The sequence below is a fragment of the Cyanistes caeruleus genome, chromosome 13, assembly GCF_971803275.1.
Source record: "Cyanistes caeruleus chromosome 13, bCyaCae1.hap1.1, whole genome shotgun sequence".
Taxonomy (NCBI): domain Eukaryota; kingdom Metazoa; phylum Chordata; class Aves; order Passeriformes; family Paridae; genus Cyanistes; species Cyanistes caeruleus.
In genome coordinates this window covers 1,507,458-1,532,099 of record NC_141713.1, presented here as the reverse complement: position 1 = coordinate 1,532,099, position 24,642 = coordinate 1,507,458, and the positions used below count along the sequence as shown (strand labels likewise).

The window sequence follows — 24,642 nt, the reverse complement described above, 5'->3', positions numbered from 1 at the left end:
CAAAGAGGGCTGGACTGCCTTGAGGACAGGGTTTTCAACTTAATACCTCTGAGAAGGTGTGGGACAGTGTGACAGAGGAGGGTGATTGATGGGTCAGAGTGATAATTTTAGCATCTGTGTTCTCTGATGGGTTGGAGGAACAAGATATTTATCTGATGTGCCAGAGAGGAGGAAGAGATTAGCTGGGATGACATAAGGACAGGCAAGTTGTTTTGATTGCTAAAAGGAAAAAGAAGGTGTAGGTCTTCACTTGCTTCAGAGGTTTGGATTTTTTTTTTCTTTCTTTAGCTTTTGCATAAGAAAATATATCAGAAAATGGCTGGGAGGGCTACTAGGTGTGGTCTGGAGCAGTGGTTCTGGATGGTTTCTAGAGTAAGGTTTGATGCAGCAAGTCTGTGCCAGGATGGGGCTGAGCCTGGGGTTTCTGGCTGCAGGTACAGGCAGTGGCTTTGCCATTTCTCCAGCAGTGCTGGGGCAGCACAGAGAGACACACGACAGGTGAGGTGCAGAATCAGAGAAGAACAGAAAGGTTTGGGTGTGAAGGGCCCTAAATCCCACCCAATTCCACCCCTGCCATGGCAGGGACACTTTCCACTGACCCAGGCTGCTCCAAGCCCTGTCCAGCCTGGCCTGGGACACTTGCAGGAATCCAGCCCCAGCTTCTCTGGACACGCTGTGCCAGCTTCCCACCTTCAGCAGGCAGGAATTCCTTCCTTAGGTTGAATCCAAACCTCCCCTCAGCCAGTTTAACCCGTTAAGGTGTGGCACAGAGCTTGAGCTGATGGGTTTAGGGATGTTGGGAGGCAGAGCATGGAGCTGCCAGATCTCTCCTCTAGGGGAGATCCCCTGGCACAGCTCTCAGTGTGGATTTGAGTGCTGGTTTGGGATCAGCTGGCACACTGGACACTGCAGGAGTGATTGCAGCAAGTTCAGCTGGGAGAAGGATGTCTGCAGACTTGGAGGTTTGGGAATGGGATAAGGAAAGTGAAGAGGGGTTGGACTTGCTGCTGTTTAGTGTCTAATGGAGGGGGGGAGTTGGATCCTGTTACAAACAGAGCAGACGGTGCAGACTCTTAAGTAAATAGGCTGAGTGCTGTGAGGGGGAGGGTGGTTGGTCATTGCCTCTGTGTGTTTTAGAGAATCACATTTGTTTCACGGAGTTGTTTTTTTGAGGATGGAGTGGGCGTGTGGACCAAAGGCTTAGTCACAAGGGGAGGGGAAAGAAAACTGTCTTAACTTGTGAAGTCAAATATTTGTGACTTATCCCATTGTTTCCCTATCTTTGTGTAGTTTCTGTCCTTGCTCACATGCTGTGGGAGTGAGCAGCGCTGCTCGATCTGTGTTTGCCCATTTCTCCTTTTTGTAGCATCCAGGTGTTCTCACAGGGTTCCTGCTCTTTTGCACCCTTGGTCTGTGCTGTGTCCCTCACTCTCCTGCCCTGGACAGCCCAGGCAGTATTTAGGGAAGGTGTAGGTAGTGAGACATCTCCAATCAACAGAATTCTCCTGGAGGGTGCTTAAACCCATGTGGATGATTCAATGGAAAGCCCTCTGTCCTCTGAGTCACTGCTGACCCAGGCACCCAGCAAGTGCATTTTGCTGCTCCAGAGGAGACAGAAAAAGGCCATAATTGAGCGTTACCCCTCTGTGCCTCATCGTGTTGGTTTAGAGGAGCTGGGTGGTGTTCCTGGGTCTCCTGTCTGAGTTCCATCTGCGTGGTGATTGTGGCTGGCTCAGAAGTTCCCCCGGAGCTCAGATTTGGAGCTAGCCGTGGTGGTCTCATGGTGACATCAAAGTGCTGGCGTGTTGGTGTTGGCTGTCACGCAGAGTTTTGGTGTCCCTCTCATCCTGGCTGCACCACAGAGAGGGACAGATCTATTTGTGCACTTGTAGAATGCTGAAAACACTGAAGGATTTGAAAGAACTGGCAATTGTTTTGTCTGCTCTGGATTCCCATTCTGGGCACTGCAGAGGGTGTTGGGCTGCTGCTTCAGGACAGAAGGAAGGAGCTCTCTTGTGACTTCAGAAAACTTCCAGGCTTTATGTGGCATTATTGCCCAGGAAAATGTGAGGCCTGTGTGGGAGCAGAGAGGAGGAGAGCATTCCCAAACAGCATTCCCTGCCCTTTTGGAGAGTGCCAGAACCACACGCACAGCCCAGCCCACCTCCTGTGTGCCTGGCACCGGCCAGGAGGGGCCAGAAAGGAAGGAATTAGGAAGAAAAACATCCCTTGTTTCTGGAATTCTGCTGGCTGTTTTCCATAATTTCCCTGGCTGTGTCACTGTCCCTCTGGAGCAGCTGCCAGAGACACCAGGTGCTTGTCCCCCTGTGTCACCTTGGCCTTCCAGGTGTTGATAGAGGATGATGTGAGGTTGGCATGAAAATCAAAAGCAGCTTTAAAATGTGCTCTGGCTTTTTCAAGTACAAACTAATATTTACCTGTGAGTCTGCTTCCCTCCTCATTCCCTCTCCTTGGCAGACTCGAGATCTGGTTTAAGCTCAATGTTTAAGCACCAGTGAGGTTCCCAGGACGTGAATATCAAATATTCTTTTGAGTTTGGACAGAGGGAAGGGGGAGCTGACAACAGGAAAAGTACCTGAAATGGCTCTCTGTTCCTTAAATGTGAGCTTGGATGCAGTTGATATTTTCAGCTGTTCGTAATAGACACCTCATGGAAAACTTTTGAAAAACATCTCATTTGGGAACAGTTCTGTGTCCTGTGGTGGTTGAAAGGTGACCTGTTTTCACGCTGGGGTTTTTTCTGGACTGTTCTTTAATCACTTCTTGCGTCAAGCTTTTATTACTACTGACATTTACATGAAAATAAGGTATTTGTTTATGTTGAATTTCAGCCACTTGCTTTTTCCTGCTGCATTTTCTGTCACCCCAGCTGGATTTCCACAGAGCAGTAGCAATGATCAAACCCTCCCAGGAAGGCTCCTGTGCACGCTGGAGATCCTGTTTGGGTGATAAGAGTGACTTGGCGTGATCCTGGTGCTTTGGAGAGCTCTTATTCATGGAGCTGCTCTCCCACACATCCTGCATTAGTCAGAGCTCAGCTTTGGAATTAGACATCCCCGCTCCAGGAGCACCAGGGCAGGGAAGAGAGAAGGAGAGAGGGAAGTGGTGCATCCAGACAGCAACACCGTGGAAAAATCACATTTTTGGCGAGCAGAGAATTCCTTGTGTCTTGCAGCATGGGGAAAACTCTTCCCCCTTCCTTGTGTCAAAGTTTTTCAGTTTTTAAGAACATAATCTGTAATTTAGAGAAGCAGAATTTGGCTTCTGTGAATAAGATAATTATCTTGGCTGGAGGGGGTGGCTAAGGGAGTGACTTCTGTCTGAAAACAACCCTTGCCCCTGCTCTGGAGAGTTACAGGAAAAAAGGAACCTTTCAGGTAGGCCCCATAAACAGCTTCCTTTTTGCTGCTGAGAGTTTGAGGTGGGGGGAAAAAAATATTTCAGCTGAAGTTTTTTTCAATTCTCTGGTCCAAAGAACCCTTTTTTCTTATTGTACAGAACCTGCCCCAAATCAGAGTAATAACCCCAAAAGCAGCAGCACCTCCTGTCTGCCCTGAGCCTCCTCAGAGGTGTTGTAAAAGCTGATTATGAGATGGAGGAGTTTACAAAGTACTTCCTCCAAACACACCCAGGCTCTGATTTCACTGGTAATTACAGACAGAAGGGACTGTAAAATATTAACTCGTGTGAGCTTTTAATGAGCCATTCCATCTGAAATCTGCAGGCATCCCACTCTTTTGGGTTGGCTTTTGGAGCTGGATTTCTCCTACAACAGAGGAGCTCAGAGTTGTAAAATTAACAGAACCTTCTTCCAGTATCCTTTTTACCTCAGCACACACCTTGTGTTAACTCTTGGTGGAAACTCCTGGTGGAAACTCCGGGGTTTGTTTGGGTCGCTCTGTGTCATCGGGATTAGGGGGGAAAGCCTGTGGGAATCTGCTCTGGGATGAAGCACATGGGAAATGATTCACCCCCAGCTGATTCACTGCCATGCTGGAGCTGGGAAAGCTCATTTTGAAAAGAGAGGTGCATAAATAATTATTTGGGGAAAAAGGGGAGAGGCTGATAAAGAACCCAGGAAGATTTTTTGTAAGTAAACTGGATTTTATTGAAAGGAGGTCAGATCCAAGCACGTGTGGGATGGATCCCAAAGCACATCCCTGCAGAGGGGCTGGGGAGGAGGCTGGAGGAAGTTTGTGGGACCAGGTCCCCTTGTTTGTGGTGTGCTGCTAATTGCTACTGGTTGTGCAAATAATTACATATCTGAGTGGCTGCTAAGCCAGCTTGAAAAGCAATAGAACACAGAGCCAGTGGGATTAAGGGAAGACTTAAAAGGCCTCTGTAATTCCAGCAATGCATTGATCTCTGCCTTAAGTTGCTTTTGAAAATGGGAGATGGGAACTCTGGAAAATTTCACCCTGGATCTCATTATCCTTGCGGGGGAGGTCCAAACACAGATGGACAAACCTGGAAATAGCTGCTTTTCAAATTACAGGAAAAGCAGCAACATATTCACTATATAATAAAGAAAATAACAGCAACGAGCCTCGAGTAGCCTCAAACTATTCCAAACAAGATAATTGGAGGCTGGAGCGCAATGTATTTTTAGCTATATCTGCTATAAAGTAAACATGTTCTTTGTCCAGGACCACCAGAAATGTTTCCATAAGAAATGTTGGCTTTGTCCCAACTTGATAGAATGCACAAACATTTGTCTGAGGAGCCAGTTCTGACTCTGGTATTTATATGAAGGTTCTGTTGAAGGCACTGGGAATTGTATATATTGTGAAGAGGAGGCCAAGGTCTTAAAACTGTCATTTTTCCACACTCCCTCTGATAATCCCTTTTGTTAGCACACACATATTTGGGGCAGCAGTTTTTGGTGGTGTGAGGCTTCTCTCCAAGCACTGTGCAGCACATGAGTTTCTTTTTCCTTTCTTTCCTGGGTTCTCTTGCTCTGGTTTATCTGGGTTATATCAACAGCTGATGCTGATTTGCAGAACTCTCTTGATTTCAGTGAAAATAGGAGCATTTTTTTCCCTACAGCATCAAGAAGATTCACATAGAAACTAGATATTAAATGTAAATCAGTGTAAGTACCATGGAGGCTGACAGAATAACTGAGTTTTACAGCAGGATTTTTTTGCCTTTTTCTACTTTTTGATTGCCATGTGCCGCAGTAATTCAGTTTTCCTTGAAATGCTTTTTGTTTTGGATGCACTCTGGGTTATGGAAGATTATCTGAATTTCCTTGGTATTTCCATCCATCCTTTTTCTCCTCATGAAAGTGCCCTGCCCATCCAAGCACAGGCCCCCTCCAGGATGCCTGGAATCTCCTGGGAGAGAGGAAGTTGCTGGTTTGCTTGGATGAAAGTGTGTTGGGTTTTGGATTTCAGCTTTGGAGTTAAATATGGGATTCTGGGAAGAAATGACGAGCTCTGATAAATGACTTTTCAAAAAGGCACGTTCAGAAACCTCTCCTGTGTCCACTCCCTGCACCCTTAAGGCTCAAGCACAAATAAATTTCCATGAGTCTGACACAGATTTGGGCCAATAAACTTAGATGAAATAAATAAGAGGACCAGGACTCCTTAGAAAAACTGGGCTTCACATTTAGAGGTACCAGGGATGCAATAATTTCATAAACACTGCCTCAAATTTCACTTCTACCCCCTATTTTCTTTGCAGAAAAGGCAGAAATGTTGGAATTTATATTAGGAAGTTTGGAGTTGGGTTTATGATTAAGCCTTAATTAAGCATTAGGATATATTCTGTCCTTTCTGGGGTAGGAGGGTGTGTTTGGGTCTCTGGGGTATCTGATTTGTTTGCTGTGCTCCTGGCTATCAGGAAGAGGAGGAGCTGAAAGAAACAGAGGGGCATAAAATTACAAAATGGCTAAAAATAGAGGAGAGAGAGCTGGGTTTGATAATCACCAACCAATATCCTGTAGCTGGGGGAGAAATGGAAGAGGTGTAAATAACAGAGATCAGTAAAAAATACAGGGGAAAAATTAGCTGATATTATGAGAAAATGAGATCTCTCCACAGCTTTAAAGAAATCAAAATTAAACTGAGAATGGAAGGAGGACAAGGCTCTGTGGATCCAGGAGCAGCAACAATGGGCAGTGAGTTTATGGTAAACCAATAAAATGTACTTATGTCTGAATGTGAAATTAGACTCTGAAAAATACGGTCTCAAGGCACCTGCTAAAGAGCTTACTGGAATCTTAATAAATGACTCATGCTGTCATAATCTGATCCTGACATCAACTCCCAGGGCTGGAGTTCTTCAGCTCTGCAGAGGGGGAAGGGGAGGCTGCAAAGACTGGGATGGGAAGGGGCAGCTGAAAATTCATTTACACAAGAGCTATCAATAATTTTGCTGTTAATCATCTCCTTTGCAAACGCAGAACAAAATAGACTTGAGCAGAGAAAACAGGAATTTCTCTTTAAAATCTTTAGCTGATGCTGTAGGTGGTTTTGTAAAGGATGTGTGGTTTCCTTCCAAATCCAAAAGAGGATTTTAGTGGGAAGAAAAAAAACCAGATGAGAGAGTTAGGAGGACAAAATTGGGGTGATCATTGACAGTACTGAGGGAGAGATTCATTCTTTTCTTCTGGTCTTGGCTCTGCCACAAACTTCTCTTTTGCTTTGGGAAATTCCTTTAACTCCATTCATTTCAAAGCTGTAAAAACTCTCTTACGTTGAAAATTGTGCATTTATTAATTATTTTAATACATCAATTTTAAACAGGAGTGTTCATGATTAGTTTCCTCTCTGGCAGCACATTGCAAACCTCAACTTGACACAGGGAACTTCTATTTCCAGACTTTGAATGACAGCACTGTTAAAAATGCCCCAGAAATTGGAAAATTCAGTGATGCTGAGCAAATTGAGGGGAAAGGAATGGCAAAGGATCGGCTTTGGAGTTACAAATGTGCTGCATGGGTCATTTTTTTATTGCCTCTTGTTGATTTGGCCGCTGTTGGGGGAAAGTTGAGATTTTATCCAACTGCTCAGTGAAGCCCTGTGGATATTGCAGAGCTCTGCACACAAAAGCCAGGTTCTGCTACAAGAATAAATGCTAATTTTCCTGCTGTAACTCAGATGCAGGGCCAGTAAGGAGCTACTTATCATGTTTTGTAGTCAGGAGAAAATCACAGCCTGTGGCCACAGTTCTTGGTGAATTTTAGAGCAACTGGTGACTTATTAGTCATGGGTTTAAAAACCAGCTCCTGCTTGTGGCTTTTAAAATGAATAATTTCAATTTTTCTTCCTGATGGTTTTCCTTTTTTTCCTTCTCCCTTTTTGCACATGTTGCTGTTACTGGATACTTGAGTTTTTCAGGCATTTTGCTCTCTCGCAAGATTAATGACAGGGATATAAAACTGATGGGGTAGGGAAGGGATTTGATCTGTAATGGAGTAAATCTGAATTTTTCCAACCTGGGCAAAAATATTTGATTGTTTAGATCACTTTCCTTAATTTGCACTCCTGTTTTTTGTACACTCCTGATTTCAGCTTTGCTTTTAAAGCAGGAGAATGGGTGCAAGGAAGAGTTTCAGTATCCATCTAAAGATAGCTTCAAAATGCTGAAATAGGAACAAATAAAATAACCAAAATCTTTCAGAACCGTGGGGTGGGTTTTTTGTCTTTCGCAATCCTGGATCTTACAAATTAAATACACTTAAAAAAAGCAACCACAAAAGAAACCCAACAGAAAAACCCCAACAACAACAAACGCCAAACAAGCAGAAAAAAAAAACCCAATCAGGCCTGGAAATCAAATTCAGGTTGTGCAATGTTCTCCTGTTTAATTCAGATTGTTTAAAAATAAAGCTTCAATGTTTCTGTCATTTATTTCCCTCCCCTCTCTGCTTTTGTTATTAAAGCTTCATCCTTGCCCTTTGCTCTTTGAGCAGCTTTTGGCCTTGGAGAGGCAGATTTGTGTGCTAAATTTCCCTAGGAAATGGCTTTTAAGGATGGATCCATCCTAAAGGTGCTCAGCCTGAGGGGCATTTTGGTTCTCAAGGACTTCATGGCAGTGTAGGAATATTTGGATGACAAAACATACATTATGCTGGTTTTTTAGAGAACAATCCAGTGCTACGTTTTGGTCCAAAAATATTGATAATTTCAAAAGAAATCCTGTTAAATCATATGGAATAATAAATGTATGAAGGCAGCTGTACAGGGAGAGCTGCTCAGGCCAGGCTGGTTCGAGGAAAGGCAAAAGGGAGGAACAGTTCAGCATCCCAAGGGAAATTTGGGGTTATTCTGCTAATTTTAATGAAATCTGGATGGTTTGGGATCATCCTGTGCTTCAGAACAGGACCAGGAGAGGGGAGAAGTTGTGTTTATTATGGGGTGGCTCATGTGACATGTGCTGGGGTCACCATGGGTGACTGCCCTGAGCAGAGTTGGCTCCTCTCATCTCCTGTCCCCTCTGAGCCACACCAGGAGTGTTCCGTGGGAGAAAACATTCCTTGAGGGCTGAGGAAGATGTTCCTGGAGGCTTGGGGAGGACAGCAGGTGATGTGGAGCTGCTCTGTTCCTCAGCCACCTTCCCAAGGACGATGATTCTGTCCCAGGTCCCTCAGTGAGGAGCCTGAGGAGAGATTCCCAACCAGCAAAGCCCAACAGACCCCCAGGGCTTTGGGGAAATATTCCTTTTACCTTATCTCTTATGGAGGGAGAGGGGGAGGATGCGGGGTTTGAAAATAAACCAGATGGCTCTGTCATTGTAAAGTCTTCAGATAAAAGAGAATTCCATCTCTGTGCTGTGGGCAGAGCCCTCTCCCCTCCAGCTGATTGGAAAGTTTGTTGTAGGGGAATGCAGGGAGAGCCCCATCCTTGAAAATGACCCCAAAGTTAAACACATTTTGTGTTTATTCCCTCAGCTGCTCAACCCAAATCCTCGATGTTGTGTGCTGCTGCAGGCTGGGAGCAGGAATAAAGCTCCTACTGTGGGACACTCAGAATATTCTCTCTGAGTCTTCTTTGTTCTCTTTTTTCCTCACTTGGATGCAAGATAATGCAGGCAAAGATGAGGGGAATGGAGAAGCACTCCTGGTTTATTCCTGTCTCATATTTTTTAAAAAAAATTTCCAACCTGGTTGGTTTTGAGGTCACATCACTCCAGTCTTGGCTCCAGTGAAATCAACACCAAAATTCCCACCTTTCCCAGAAGCTCAGGTCTAGCCACTGGCACTCTCATTGGGAATATTCCCCAGTTTGTTGGAATCAGTTGTGTTTTGCCTTCCCTGTTGTTGTAGCAGTGTTTGCAAAGGTGTGTGTGGTACCGAGCTCTGCCCCAGAGGAACTTTTGGGAAAACTCTCTTAGGGCAGCCAAGATGAGCCCAACCTCTTTGGAATAATTGTTTGTGTGTTTTGCTTTGGGTTTGCTTTGTTTTTCTAACTCAGCTGCCAACACAAAGAACCAGGGGGAAATAATTCCAAGTAAAAATTCAATTTTCTTTATTTTTCTCTCTCCTTGACAAATTAAAAAAGAGAAATATTTAATTTCAACAAAGCCCTGAAGTGTTTCATTTGGGTCATTAGGAAAAGCAAGGGAAATGAAGGGTTAGACTTCAAAGGAAGTGCCTGGGGGCAGCTCCCATTCATCCAGGATGGAGGAGACCCTGCTCCAGCTTTTTCCTCTGCTGGAGAGGAGTTGAAAACTCTTGTCCTGCTTCCCAGTGCTAGGAAGAGGCTCTTCTGGGGTGAGGATGGGATTGGGTGAAAAACGAGCTGGAAGAGACACAGGGTAGATGTAAAAATAAAAATAAGCAATGCTGGAAAAACTCTTTTATTTGCTTTTAACCTGCAGCTTGGAAAATCAAACTGGAAGTCTTAGTTGTTTGTAAGGTTCCTGAACTTTATATAGACATAGTAGATACATTTATACAAAAGGTATCTATATTGATTTTGTCACAATTAAATTTATCTATCTGTGTTTTCAAAGTCCAGGTTTATTGAGACACATTTTAAGATGTAAGACCTTTCCAAGCCAGCAGAGATGGCTGAGAGCTGTGCAAACCCTGCTTGTTCAGGACACCTGCCAGCGTTCAAGGAGTACCACTGAATTGTCGTGTTCTTACTGGCCATAGCTTTTGTCTCTCCCTCTTAACCATAAAATAGTAAAGAAAAAATTAAAAAATCCAGATATCCAAAAGTAAATCCAGAGCAGAGCTGTTGTATGAAACAAATATTATTTGTTGTGGATGCTTCATCCAGTGCCTAAAGGGGCTCCAGGAGAGCTGGAGAGAAACTTGAGACAAGGGATGGAGGCACAGGACACGGGGAATGGATTCAGACTTAAAGAGGGTGGGGTTAGATGGGATCTTGGGCAGGAATTGTTCCTTGTGAGAGTGGGGAGGGGCTGGGATGGAATTCCCAGAGCAGCTGGGGCTGCCCCTGGATCCCTGGAAGTGTCCAAGGCCAGGTTGGACAGGTGTCCCTGCCATGGCAGGGGGTGGCACTGGATGAACTTTAAGATCCCTCCCAACTCAAACCAGGCTGGGATTCCATAATTTTTCTGCTTTTGAAGGTAAATCCTTGCCCTGAAGACGGGCACCAGCAGCCTTGGCAGCACCGGGGGTTGGTGACCGCGTTGGGATAGAACCACCCCCGTGGCCCTGTGTTAACTCCAGGCTCACCAACCCTCACTGTGCTCCTCTGCAGGTCCCTGGATGGGCGGCTGCAGGTGTCCCACAGGAAGGGGCTGCCCCACGTCATCTACTGCCGCCTGTGGCGCTGGCCTGACCTGCACAGCCACCACGAGCTGCGCGCCATGGAGATGTGCGAGTTCGCCTTCAACATGAAGAAGGACGAAGTCTGTGTCAACCCCTACCACTACCAGAGAGTGGAGACCCCAGGTAGCACCACAGCCCTGCCTTCAGCCTCTCCTGCAGCAGGAGGTATCTCCAAGGGTGTTCCCAGGAGATCCCTGCCGTCCTCAGCCTCTCCAGGGTGTTCCCAGGGGATCCCTGCTCTCCTCAGCCTCTCCTGCAGCAGGAGGCATCTCCAAGGGCATTCCCAAAGTGGGTCTATTATTGGTGGTAATCCCTTACTGTATGGAGTAGAATATTTTATGAACCTGCACTCAGAGGGAAAACACCGCTGGGCATCAATGAAACCCCAGAGAGCAGGTTCCAGGTTCCCAGTGTGGCCTTGTGTGCACATAACTCACAGAAGGAACCATAGCAGTGTTCTGTGCATCTCTCACTGCTGGGGTTAAATTAAGGATTAACTGTTGAGCTGGGTCTAAGAACAGCTCCCAGCTTCCTGTTCTGGAGTCTGCTCCTGCCTCGGGAAGAGACTTTGATCTGGAGCTGCAGGAGCCTCTGCTGCATGTCAGCACAGATCTGCAGAGCCAGGCAGGATGTTTATGCTAATCCCACCTGCCTGCTCCATCCTCTGGGAAACTCATTCCTTGGGAATCGTGGGGTGCACCGTCTCTTAAACGGTGTTTCAAGCAGAGCTGCAAGGGGGCAGAGAGACCAGATGTGCTCAGATCAGCTCTGTCCCATTCCCAGCTGGGAATAAACAGCCTCCTCACCTGCTGCTGTTACTCCAGAGGCAAACACCAAATCCTGTCCCTTAACGAGCCCCTTTGTATTCCGTGTATTTAAAGCTCGTACTCCAAACTGGTTTCTCCTCGTTTTCTGCTCTTACTCTCACTTTGTTTTTAAAGCTGTTCCCTGTCTTCCCTTCCCAGTGCTGCCTCCGGTGCTGGTGCCTCGGCACACGGAGATTCCGGCCGAATTCCCACCCCTGGATGACTACAGCCACTCCATCCCAGAGAACACTAACTTCCCTGCAGGTATCGAGCCCCAGAGCAACTACATTCCAGGTACCTTGTGTCTTCCATACAGGGAGCAGAGGGAAGGGTCAGAGAACACTGGCAATCCTAACTGGGAATCCCAGACTTTCTGGGAATCTTCCTTTCCATCGTTCTTCTGGAGCTACAGAGTGTAGAAATAGCTGGAAATTGTAAATGTGGGCGCTCAGCAGGGCTGTTTGTGGCTTTGTTTTGTTGGTTTGAAACTCACCTCTTCATTCAGTGGTACAGCCTTGGTTTATTGTGAAATCTAAACTGGATGTTCCCTTACCAGGTTGAGATTTGAATGAAATTCAGCCATTTTGTGTAAAACTCTCCAAATTTCTGATGGAATTGAGCTCTTCTATTTATGTATCTCTTTAACAAGCAATTTACACCTTATTTGCATGGACAAGTTATGCAGCTGCACTCCAGGAGAGGAGAAATATGTGGACAGAAAACTCCCTCCATGGCTTAAAGTTTCATGGGACTGAAAATCCGGATTTTTTTGTTTTCCCCCTCCTGTGTTATTCACAAATATGGATATCACCCTGGCTGTGCTGGCTCCTCCCTTCAGCAGCTTGAGAAAGAAAAGTAATAAAAAAGAATTTGAGCTCCTTGTGAATGACAAGTGAATGCTTTTGGTGCCTAAAATCCAGACTTTTCAGTTGCACTGACGGTGTGATGGTTTTGTGCCTCCAGAGACCCCTCCTCCAGGCTATTTGAGTGAGGATGGAGAAACCAGTGACCACCAGATGAACCCCAGCATGGATGCAGGTGAGTCACCTTTGGGGTTTTAATTTAGTGGCTGTATCCCAAAGGAACTTGATCAGGTTTTCTCTCATCGCCACAGAAAGGAGTAGCCAGGTTTGGAATGAGGGTACCTAATTTATGTTCAAATAATCCATGTATTCTGTTCAAACAGCCCATATTAATGTTCAGATGTCATGGATTTCCCTCATTATAGAAAAAAAAAATAAAAAGAAAGGAGCTCAGAACAGTGTGAAAGTGAAAATGGGCTGCACCACCTGTCTGCCTCCATGGGATGACATCCAAGTGCAGATATTGAAAATACAGGCCTAGAATTTGTGGCAGATTTACATGAGTGGGGATAAAATTCTGACAGCTTTTTGGTCAGATCTGTGTAACCTGATCCAATACTCCATTGTCCCAAACCCAGCAAGACTGGGGATATTAAAGTGTTCTGGTTTTAATTTATTTTGTCTGGCAGTGTACTCCCAAGCTCTTTAATGCCCAGCTAACTGGGTTTGTCAGGATGATACCTGAAACTAAAACAGCCAAGTGCTGCTCAGCTTGGAAAATTAAGGGGTTAAACTTGAGTGAAGGGGGAGCAGGGTGATATTTGAAGGAGTAATAAACATCAGAGAAGCTGCAGTGTCAAAAATGAGACTGCAGTGAGCAGTGGGTTGTCCCTCCAACAAGCCTGGGCAGCACTGCAGATCCTGTGAATGTTTTTTCCTGGTGCAGATTCCTTAGCAATAATTATCCCATCTTGATTTTCAGGTTCTCCAAACTTATCACCAAACCCCATGTCTCCAGCACACAACAATCTGGGTAAGCACATGATGTTGGGAGCTGGGTGTAATTACAGTCAAGAGGGTGACATTTGAATGATGCTGTTGAGGTTGTGCACTTCTTACAGTACTCCAATGGTTTTAAACTGCCAGAGGGCAGCTTTGGATTGGATGGGAGCAGGGAATTGTTCCCTGGGAGGGTGAGGAGAGGCTGGGATGGAATTCCCAGAGAAGCTGTGGCTGTCCCTGGATCCCTGGAAGTGTCCAAGGCCAGGTTGGAGCAGCCTGGGATAGTGGAAGTGTCCCTGGCCATGGCAGGAGATGGAACTGGATGGGATTTAAGGTCCCTTTTAATCCAACCCAACTTGGAATTCTGTGATTCTGTGAGACTGAGCATGGTCTGAGCAGAGAGAAGTGGAGGAGATTGGTAGGTGTGGGCTTGGAGAGTCCAAATGAGTGGGGAATGTGCAGGAATGCTGTGAATGGAGTGGTCACGGGCATTGCTGGAGCACCAGAGGTGTTTGTGGGTGGGAGAGATGCACAAAGCACAGATGCAGGGGAGGATTGTTCTGGCTGCTTTTCCTCACCCAAACTCAAGTTCCTCTGCAATCTGGAGTTGTTTTTCCCCCCAGCTCCATCCTGAGCACAGGGAGCACATTCCAGCCCCAAGGGCTCTGTCAGACCATGGCTGGCACTGACTCATTCCACACCTGTGACACCAAACAGGGGAACCCTGAGGAGAAGGGAGAGCAGCTGAACCTGAGACACCATGAGAGCTTTTGTGGCTCTCTCTGCTGCACCTCTGTTATCTCTAAAGTTCCACCCTTTATTTTCATTCTGATCTCCATCACTCTGAGCTCCTGCCCTGTTTGGAATTGCTCTACCATAAAAATCCCTCCCAGCTCTGCCTGGCTGCAGGATCAGCTCCCCAACTGTTCATTAAGGCAGCAGACAGAGCCCACTTGAGACTCCTCTGGAATAACCATGGCCATAAAGTTTACATATGCTTTTAATCCTGGCACACAGGACTTTGACACTGCTCCAAAATTTGTCAGTCATTGGCTGACTTGTGGATATCTTGGGGCTGTTGAACAGAGGATTTCTTTTTTTTTAATATTGCCATGGTGACACAAAACTTTTATTTCTTTAACTGCTGCAGCTCAAGAAGAGAATGCATGACTGAGACATTTTTATTTCATTTTTCCCAGTGTGCTGCCTGGGAGATGATGATATTTTTCTTGCAATTTTTCCTTTTCTTTTTTTTTTTTCAAACCTAAAAATAAAAAGCCAGTTCCATGTAAGAAACTCAACCTGGCAAGTGGTATCTGCCTTACATAAGGCAGAAAGGAGTTCCTAGGAAACAGCCCCCCAATATCCTTAACAGGGACACTGGTTGTTAACACATCAGATGTCTCAGGTGCTGTCTGGGGACAAAAAAAAAAAAGGAGCAGGTGAAGCTGGTAAAGCACAAGAAATCTCTTTGTAGTCTGAGGAGCAGACAGCAGAGAAGCAGTTTAATTTAACAGCATTAAAAAACACCTTTAAATTCTTGCAAACCATATTTATTGCTCTCAGGCAGGAGCTTCCACAAATGAAGAACTTCTTGTTGCTTTTAATTTTATTGTAAATTTTTGCCTTTGAGGAAGCTACGAAATAATAAATGAAAGAGCAGCTGAGCCACACTTAAAAGCTTCCAAAGGCAAAATTGTCATCACATGAGTGTTGTAAATGTCTTATCTGCAGCAAGGAGCTGCTCTCAGGGAAACCACACCTTCAGCCTGGTGCTCAGAGACCAGGAAGGGGGAGCTCTCTGTCCTCTCCTCTTGGAGCTGTTGGTGTTGGGATGACTTTCAGCAGAACTCCACTGTCTAGGGCTGGACTTTGCTCTGCAGGAGTCTAATGAGGCTTTCTCTGTGTATTTGGGGAGAAGATAAAACAGAAATCCAAACCCCACAGCAGTGTGTGTGAGGAGGGAGTTTCTCAGCTCTCGAGCAGAGGGAGGGCATTTCCAGCTTTGCCGTGAAGAAAATGATATCCCAGGATTGCTGTGTTTATTTGAGCAGAACTACCTGAAGCTTTTAAGACAGTTCATGTTGTGTAAACTGAACTTCGGACTTAAATCCCATGGCCGTATTCCAGGGAGTTCCAGAGGCAATAAAGCAGCACAGAGCAAAGCAAGTGTGACGCCAGGGTTACCTCGAGGAGCAGGGCAGGGTTTCCATGTCAGGCAGAGATGTGGGATGGAAGGAGGTCAGGGAATTTCTTCTTCCCATTCCCAAGCATAAAAGCATTACAAGGTAACATACTGGGATTTTTTTTTCTCCATTCTCCTTTCAGTTTGTGTGTTGGAGTTGGAAGTGTTTGAGTTTTGGTTCCAAATTACAGTTGTCGAGTTTTCAGTTGTCAAACATAAGCTTTAAGTGGAAGTCACAGATACCCAAGGATCTCTTCCCTATTGCTGAAACACGAACTGAGGGAAATACAAAAAACAAAATGAAAGGAGAGTTGCCAGCATTCTGTGGCCATTGGGAATGAAGTCAGGGAGTTCAGGCTGGCTGAGGAGCAGCCCTGTGGTCACACACACATTGTTGTTCCGAGGGGGCCGTCCCTTGGAGCGCAGGAAATCCATTGTCAGGGATTGCTCCACAGAAAGACTTGACGCAGGAGCTGTCAGAGGAATGAGCACATGGCCACGATCACATCCAGGTCCCCCTGTCCCAGGACACAGCCAGCCCTTCCCTGGGAGCACTCACCTCTCTGAATCTCCTCGTTTCCAAGGAGGGAACTGGGATTGGTATGGTTGGAAGCATCTCTCAGTGAGTTCTGAGCCACATGGTGATCAAACACATTCCCTGAAATGAGGGTAACAACTTCCCTTGTGCTCAGAGGGGGGGAGCAGAGCAGGCAGCAGATTTTTCCCAGGACTTTCATCTGGCAGGGAGGATGCAGGACTGGGACCATCCCAGGGCCCAGGGGACACTTCTGACAGCAAAGCTGTTTCTGAGTCAAGGCTGAAATTGTGCAGAGATGATTCAGGCAGGATTTGCCTGGGTTTCATGTATCCTGTTTCATTGATTGTGTACCCCCACAGGGTTCTTTGGCTTTAGCAGAGCTGCATTCTCTTCCTTTTCCCTGAACACTGAAGCCATAAATTGAAAATGAGTATTTAGGACAGCTCTAACACAAAAGGGAACTTGCCCATCCCACAGCAGCTTAAGCTGAAGTTTTAAAGTACAAATCACAGGAGAAAGCAGCATCATTAAAAACTTGGTTGCAGTTTTTAGAGACAAGCTTTTCCTCAAACCAGTATTTGTTGGTTTATGTCTTTCCTCAAGCTGCAGATAAGCCAGAAGTAAAATTTCTGTACATCCTTCAGCGAGGAATCCACTGTTCCCTTGAGCCCCAACCAGGTGGAGATGGTTTCTGAAGGAAAGGACCACAAAACCTTGGACAGGTTTCAGTGTTTTTATAACTTGAATAGCACGAACCTGAGGATATTACTTAAGGATCAACACAAGCTGATTTTTCTGGAGCTGAGCAGCCTTTTGATTAGAAAAGCATTTGCTGTGGAGTAAGAGCCCAGTCATGTGGAACTGATCTGTTTTCTTTGGTGGGTGGACTCACCTTGGGAGGCTCTGGGCAGAGCTGGTGTTTGCTGGGCCTCTCTCCAAACTGCGCTGGGGCCACGAGCCCAGAGCAGTCCTGAGCTGGCCACAGCTCTGGGGCTGAAATGAACTGGAAAAACTTGCCTGGTGTGGCCATTTCCAGTGGGAAAACCAAATGTGCCATGCAGGAGAAAAAGGCAGGGACAGTAAACTTGTGTCACTCCTGGATGTGTGAAATAATCTGTTTATATCAAGAGAGGGGCTTGCTTTGAGCTGTAAAATTAAAATGTGAGGAAGTGGCAGGTAAAAGAAGCTGGGAATGGGTGTAAGCTCCAAATTGCATGGATTTTGAAGCCTGCTAAGGATTACAGAATTCCCCAGACGCACTTTTATTCAATTCCTTATTTGCTGTCAGCAAAGCTTGTAACAAAGCAGAAACCAAAGTGATTTTCCTAATTATTGGCTACTTTGGGAACTCTTCCAGCAGTGGAGAGGAAGCCAGTGTGTCTTTTAGCTGCTCCAACGTGTGCCTGAAGGTTATGGAGTAACAGGAGAAAAGATTCACAAAGCCCTGCAGAGACCCTGGTCAGTGTGAGAGGAGGCTGGGGTGGTAAAAACCTGTCTTGGATTTTTTTGGAGTTGATCTCTTAAGCCCCACATTCTCCTAAGCCCTGCAGGAGCAGCAGATGGGAAAACCTATGGAAAAAGCTGGGTTTTGCTGCTTGATCTTAACTCCTCAGCCAGATGGGAGCTCTTCTGTTCTGTCTTTAAGCACCATTTGAATGGGGATGAAGTGATAAACTGGGGCTGGAGGGAATTCTTCTCCTGCACTGGATGTGAGAAACAGCACTTAGGAATTGGCTGGGTCTGCTTTGCACATCCCCTGCTCAGCTTGGCTCTCAGCAGGGCTGGGCACCTCCTTGTGCTGCATTTCCAGGAAATTTGACTTGAGCTCTGCTGGAGTCTCCTCAGCTTCAGTGGGAGCAGTGAAATCATTCAGTGCAGTTTGAGTGCCCACCCTGCCTTCTGAGGCTGCCTCAGCTCCCTCTGCTCCTCAGCTCCAGCCCCCCTTGGCTTTGGTCCACGAGGCAAACCAGGACCCCGGGGGAAGAGCTGAGCCTTCACCTGTTGGAAAAATGGATTTTCCTGCAGTGGTTTGAGATCCAGTGCACTGGGAAAAAGGGTTTTAAATTTGATGCCAGTGTTAAAGGCATTTTGGGGCATATTTCAGACTCCACTGGTTTTACCAGTGCCAGAGAGGTCACAGCAGGGTGAGTGACAAGGAAAGTTGCATTTACTGGTTGGAAGTGCACAGATTTAGGGTGCAGCACACCTGTGCTATCCACAGCAGGTTGTGCTTTATTCTTTCCAACATTTTCTGCTCCTTCTTTTTCTTTGTCTCTTTAAGGAACTGGTTACCTAAAAGCGATCTCACATTTCATAGTAAAGCTGAGTTTATTTATTTAATTTCCCCCAAGTGTGAGGCCGCTCAGTGACACCCCACTTACTGAGTCAGTAATGCCTTTGACTATTTGTGATCACTCCACATGCCAGAAGCTCCAGGGGTGATGTCACCTCCTTGCTTCGGTCCATTCAAATGAAACTTCGGTTGAAGTGAGCCTGAGGAATGAAGCAGAACAATATCCCAGACCAGGTGGGGTTTGTTTTTTTCTCATCCCCTTTTCCCTTGCTGATTTGGTGTTTGTTTGGTGCAGACCTGCAGCCCGTGACCTACTGCGAGCCGGCCTTCTGGTGCTCCATATCCTACTACGAGCTCAACCAGAGGGTGGGAGAGACTTTCCACGCCTCGCAGCCCTCCATGACCGTGGATGGCTTCACTGACCCCTCCAACTCGGAGCGTTTCTGCCTGGGTTTGCTGTCCAACGTCAACAGGAACGCGGCTGTGGAGCTCACGAGGCGGCACATCGGTAACTCCGTGGGGAAGGGCAGAGCCCACAAAACCCCCTCCACAAAAACCTCAAAAAAACCCCAAAACCAGCAGGTTTAGAGCCCTGGGTGGGAATATCCGTGGATTCCAGCAGGCTGATCACCCTGCTGGAACAAATTAACAAACGTTAATTTTTGTTTTTGCACGTAGTAATACAAAAATGCACCGAGGAACGCTAAAATTGCTGCATGTCATAGAATTTAAACCATTTCACACACTCTGTCTGGAGGGATATCAGGGATAATTTTGTGTGTTTCTTTCCCCACCCCCGCCCCTCCCCGCACTTTTATTTTCTGATTGACCTTTTATAAGTGGAAACTGAGTTACTTGATTGTCATCTCAATTTCCACTTTTCCTGCAAGGTCCCAGCCAATTTGTTTTCAGTGAAACTTGCATTAAGTGGAACATCCCAAATTTCTGCAATTTTGCTAAAAGTAAATTGCTGTTTTCTGCTGACTCCTATCAAAAATGAACCTGATTTTTGTCCTAATTTTGCTCCCCTTTCCTGAGCAATAGGGGAATCCTCCCTCTTGCATAGGAGGATCTTTCCTCACTTGTTTTGAAGATCATTATACTCCAATCCCCAAAACCCAAGACTCAGAAATCAGATTTTAAATGCAGCAGACTCCTGCTCTGTGGAAGGATGAAAACAGCACTTTCAAACAGGAATGTGAGACCACAGCAAATGTTTATTTTGAGGAACAAAATGTATTCAACTTTGTTCCTTTATTAACTGAGATTTTAACGATTTGTGTAAACACCTATGGGCAATTCATGTGTCCTTGTACACAAAGTCATCTCCAGCAAAAGGCAAGGATTTGGAAGTGCTTTGGGATTTTTCGTTGAGTAAATCCCCAAACAGTTGTGTCCAGCTGGGATGACTTTCAGAAGAAATTATGATCTTCATGTGTTAACTGATAGAACATTCATATGGAAAGTATCAGTGTGTGCGTGAGTTTGGAGAGACCTGGCTGGGGCTGGAGGAACAATTCCAGCTGGAATGGGTGCTCCTGCCTCCCTCAGCTCACCTGGCCCATGGAGCAGTTTATTGGAATGTCCAGTGGGACAGAATTTCCATCACTGGGAGCTGAGCTGCAGGTTTAGAGATGGCTGAGGGAGCTATCCCAGCCCTGGAGCAGTTTTTCCTGGTGTTTTTCCCCTCTCAAGGAGTTCTCCCAGCCCTGGGGTCAGTCTTTTCCCCCCTCAAAGGGAGCTCTCCCAGCACTTTGGGACAGTTTTTCCTGGTGTTTTTCCCCCTCAGGGAGCTCTCCCACCTCCTGGGGCAGTTTTTTCCCTCTCAAGGAGCTCTCCCAGCACCTTGGGGCAGTTTTCTCCCCCCTGAGGGAATTCTCACAGCCCCTGGGGCAGTTTTCCCTGGTGTTTGCCCCCTGAGGGAGCTCTCCCAGCCCTGGGGTCAGTTTTTCCCCCTCACAGAGCTCTCCCGGCCCCAAGCTCAGTTTCTCCCTCCTCATGGAGCTCTCCCAGCCCCGGGGTCAGTTTTCCCCGGTGTTTTCCCTCCTCATGGAGCATTCCCGGCCCCGGGGTCAGTTTTCCCCGGTGCTTTTCCCGGTGTTTCCCCTCTGACCCCCGGCTGTGTTCGCAGGCCGCGGTGTCAGGCTGTACTACATCGGCGGGGAGGTGTTCGCCGAGTGCCTCAGCGACAGCGCCATCTTCGTGCAGTCCCCGAACTGCAACCAGCGCTACGGCTGGCACCCGGCCACGGTCTGCAAGATCCCGCCAGGTAAGGGGGACATGTGGCACCTGCCGGGACAGCTCTGCTCCTCGCACCTGTGGGGATGGCTGTGAGCATCCAGCCTTCCGTAAATCATACACTGGCTTGGGTGGGAACATCCCCTGCCGCACCTTCCCGTGCTGCTGCAAGCCCCGTCCAGCCCGGCCTGCAGCGCTTCCAGGGGTGGGGAGTCCACAAATTCCCTGAAAAATCTGTTTTACTCTTTTAGAAACCGCTTGACAATTGCAGCAGGGCATTTTTATAGCCTAAGGGATGGAGGTGCTGCTGAAGGAAGCTGCTCCAATAGTTACACTATGTTCGTCCAACAGAATCTAGAGTAGAATCTACCACTTGTTCCTTCAGTGTTTTATCAGTCCATTGTTGTATTATAATTATCTCATAGACTCATTGATAATTTAGTTTGTGCCTCTAAGTAATGGCAGGAAATTTTTCTTAATTTAGATTCACCCATAATAGATGTAAATTGTTCCCTTTTTTCTGGTCTCTCTCCCTCCTCTGTGTGAATTAGTTTGTACTAAAGAAATCACATCTGCAGACAGCTTGTTGTTCTGGTTACAGTCTAAAGTTTTTCTGAAAGATTACAAGTTAATTTATTTCACCTATCTGGGAAGAAAAGGCTTTTTTGTTAGATAAATGCAAAAAACTGGTAAGAGAGGAGATGCTGTTTGAAAAGGAATTTGGTTATTTAGCTCAGCTTACACAAGCTGACTTTTTTACAGTTAAAAGCCTGTATATATTTAAAAACTGAACTTCTTTGTTTAAAAATATTTGAATTCTTTTCTTTTGAGAGGAGATCCATACGCTCCAAGCTCTGGCCCATCTTAATAGCTTTCCTTTCTCAGATGCAGCTGCCAGTGCTGCAAATTATGACTTAATTCTCTACCACATCACAGGAGTCCACCCTGGCTGGAGTCAGCATCTGCAGACATGAAAAGCCCACATTTCCGCTTGGGACCCAGCTCAGGCGCAGTTTTTGGATGCCAGCTTTCCCCACTTTTGCCACAGCCTTTTGCTGCCTCTTCTTCAAATCTTTGCTGGGCTTGAAGCAGTTTCTTCAATGCTTTGTTGACAGAATTGAGTCATTCCCACACTTCCCCATGGAGAGACCTGTTCCCAAGCGTTCCTGGGGGCTGGGATCCAGCACTGGGATCCTCCTGGAGTTTATTCCTCCTTCCCTGAGCTTAGCCTGGCCCTGACACTTTCACCCTTCAAACTCCCTGAGCCTGCAGCCCCTGGGCTTTTCCCTGGTTCCAGAAGTGGGCAGTGCTTCCTGCAGCTGCTGTGGTCACCCTTTGCTCCACACCAGATGAGCCCAGGAGAGGAGGCTCACAAGTGATTTTTAGCAAAACACAATTCATCCCACTCCAAATGTTGTTTTTCAGCCTTGGCCCATGTTTAATCCCAAATGAGTCTTAGCTGAGTGCCTGGTTTCAGAGTTTTAACTTGTTTATGGTTATCTGGGAGAAAGCAAACGGAGAAACACTTTTTATAAGAGTGGGGCATAATTTATTTATCTAAACTATGAAGGATGTTATTATATTTCACCTTTTTCCCCTAAGAACAGTTGAATAAGTTGTTCTCAGTTGTTTAGCTGGGGCTAAACATCAGGAGAAAAACTTCAGTTTTAAAAGGGAAGTCTTTGTCACGTGACAGTGAAACTGGAGAGCGGATTTTAGCAGGAGCAGCCCTGCCACCAGCCCTGGCAGCCTCTTTAACCCCCAGAGCTGTGTCAGAGTGGTTTCACTTCACAACTTCCCCGTTCTGTGACAGACTCCGTTTCAATCCTGTACCAGGGAGCTCCTGGGTTTAGCCTGTGCATTCCTCCCCTCCAGGTCCTGCAGGGATCTCTGCTGCTGAGTGTTCAGTCACAGTCAAGCTTTAAATTACAATAGGAAGGAAATAGTGTCCAGGACGGAGAAGGAAGTTCCACAGGAGGATCCCAAGCCTGGTCTCTCCAGTCACAATCTGCTGGGGGGCTCCAGCATTCAGAATTCTCTCCTTTTCCTTCTTCCTGTGAAAATGTGGCAGCCTCAGTTCCTGTCTCAGGGCTCTGAGGACACGGGAAATCAGCCTGGAGTTCCTCTGAAAAAGGCAGAATTCTCAACCCCACCAAGCCAATGCCTTGTCCTTGCTGTGTCCTTTCCCCCAGGCTGTAACCTGAAGATTTTTAACAACCAGGAGTTCGCTGCCCTGCTGGCGCAGTCGGTGAACCAGGGCTTCGAGGCCGTGTACCAGCTGACGCGCATGTGCACCATCCGCATGAGCTTCGTCAAGGGCTGGGGCGCCGAGTACAGGTGGGCATCCAGCAGGGCTCTGCCCCTGCAGCCCTCAGCTCCAGCTGGGACAGAGCTGTCACTCCCCTTCAGCCCCCTCAGCCTGGGCAGGAGCACAGGGGGGCTGTGGCTCTCGGGAGTGGGTTGGTCTTTGTGGGGTACACCTGGAAGGAGCTAAGAGCTTTACCTGGAGCACACAGATAAATCCATGTGGTCCTGGTAGGAAATATATGTTTTTTCCTTGAAATTAGATGTGTGTTGGTTAGTTTGAGTGCCTTAAGACTGCACTTCTGTCAAGACAGGATTATAGAATCCTGGAATGGTTTAGGTTGGAAAGGATCTTAAAGCCACCCCTGCCATGGACTGGGACACTTCCACTGTCCCAGGTTGTTCCAGCCTGGCCTTGGACACTTCCAGGGATCCAGGGGCAGCCACAGCTTCTCTGGGCACCCTTTGCCAGATTCTCCACCCTCGCAGGAATTCCTTCCCAATATCCCATCTAACCCTGTCCTCTGTCAGTGGGAAGCCATTCCTTGTGTCCTGTCCCTCCATGCCCTTGTGGAAGTAGGGTCAGTGCTTCCCATGGGTTGGATTTAATGCTTCTTTCATCAGGGACTAATGGGATTAAAATAAAAGCAGATTGGCTTGAAAAAAATTCTATTTGGAAAAACAGTGAGAGTTGCTGCAAAATTATAGTTAAATATTATAGTTAAATTGATAGGTAAATTTCCTGATCCTGTCCTTAGGGTTTGCCATAGGGCAAGTGGGAGAATGTAGGAGCAGCAGGATCACTGTTTTTCCCAGTGAATACTGAGGTTAAAAGGGAGATGCAGGAGGTCTGGTGTGTGGGATGGGTGATGTGGTTACTCTGACCCCGCAGGGACACTGGAGATGCTGTGGGAACAGAATATTCCACAGCTTTGCTGTCACCCCACTGGTGAGCGCAATCCGAGGGAGAGCAATCAGGGATGGATGGTACAAGCAGGGGAAATGAAATTCAGTGGAAAGTGGGTGTTGTTTTCTGAGAGGGAAAGCTGGTGAGGATTTAAGCCCAGAGTGATGTGGAAATATTTGACTCTGCCCCCTTTGAAGCTGTGGCCTTACTCGAAGCTCCGTGGGGTCGCTGCCATTCCAGGGCTGCTCCCGCGGCTGTGCAGGAGGGGGAGATGCCTCAGGATCAGCTGGAGCCCGGGGCCCGCACGTTGCTCCCACTTTCTTCATTTCTCCAGATGTTTGGAGTCCATTTTGTTTTGAAATCGTCCTGAGCTCGGGCCAGAGCAGCTCAGGGCTGGCTCCCAGCCAGGCCCTAATGAGCTCCAGACGAGCGTGACTTACGGAAAGTCAGGGATCCCCGTGGGGCTCCGGAGCACGGAAAGCCTGCGCTCACACCGGAGCTGCTCTCCCCATCCCGCCTCTCCTTGCCACAGAGCACTCCATCTGATTCAGAGATGGAGATGTTCCTGTGGGAGCATCCAGAGTGCTGTTCCTGATCCCTGGTTCACCCTTGGGCAGTCTGGCTAGGGGGTGTTAATGCTCCTCTGTGCCAGGGATTTGGTGCAGGGAAGGGGGAGCAGCCAATTCCATGAGCAGCCTGTGATGGAGAGGCAGAGGGATGGTGGTGGGAGCTCAGGGCAGCCCTGCAGGCACTGGGGTCCCCTTTTCACCCCTGGTTGGTCCCTGGGTCCCA

The 24,642-nt window shown here is 47.0% G+C and overlaps 1 protein-coding gene across 4 annotated transcripts in view; it reads left to right on the top strand.

Moving 5' to 3' along the window:
- Positions 1-24,642, top strand: part of SMAD3 (SMAD family member 3) — a 67,402-nt gene that overhangs the window by 37,870 nt on the left and 4,890 nt on the right. For 2 of the 4 annotated variants that reach the window (XM_086849671.1, XM_086849669.1), the window contains 7 exons: positions 10,704-10,897; positions 11,740-11,844; positions 12,544-12,618; positions 13,366-13,416; positions 18,697-18,909; positions 20,533-20,670; positions 22,832-22,976. In XM_086849671.1, the coding sequence (XP_086705797.1) occupies positions 10,813-10,897; positions 11,740-11,844; positions 12,544-12,618; positions 13,366-13,416; positions 18,697-18,909; positions 20,533-20,670; positions 22,832-22,976 (812 nt within the window). In that variant the 5' untranslated portion in view covers positions 10,704-10,812. Of the gene's footprint in view, positions 1-10,703; positions 10,898-11,739; positions 11,875-12,543; positions 12,619-13,365; positions 13,417-18,696; positions 18,910-20,532; positions 20,671-22,831; positions 22,977-24,642 lie in introns of all 4 variants that reach the window. The other 2 variants (XM_086849670.1, XM_023933775.2) reach the window with 1 other exon arrangement.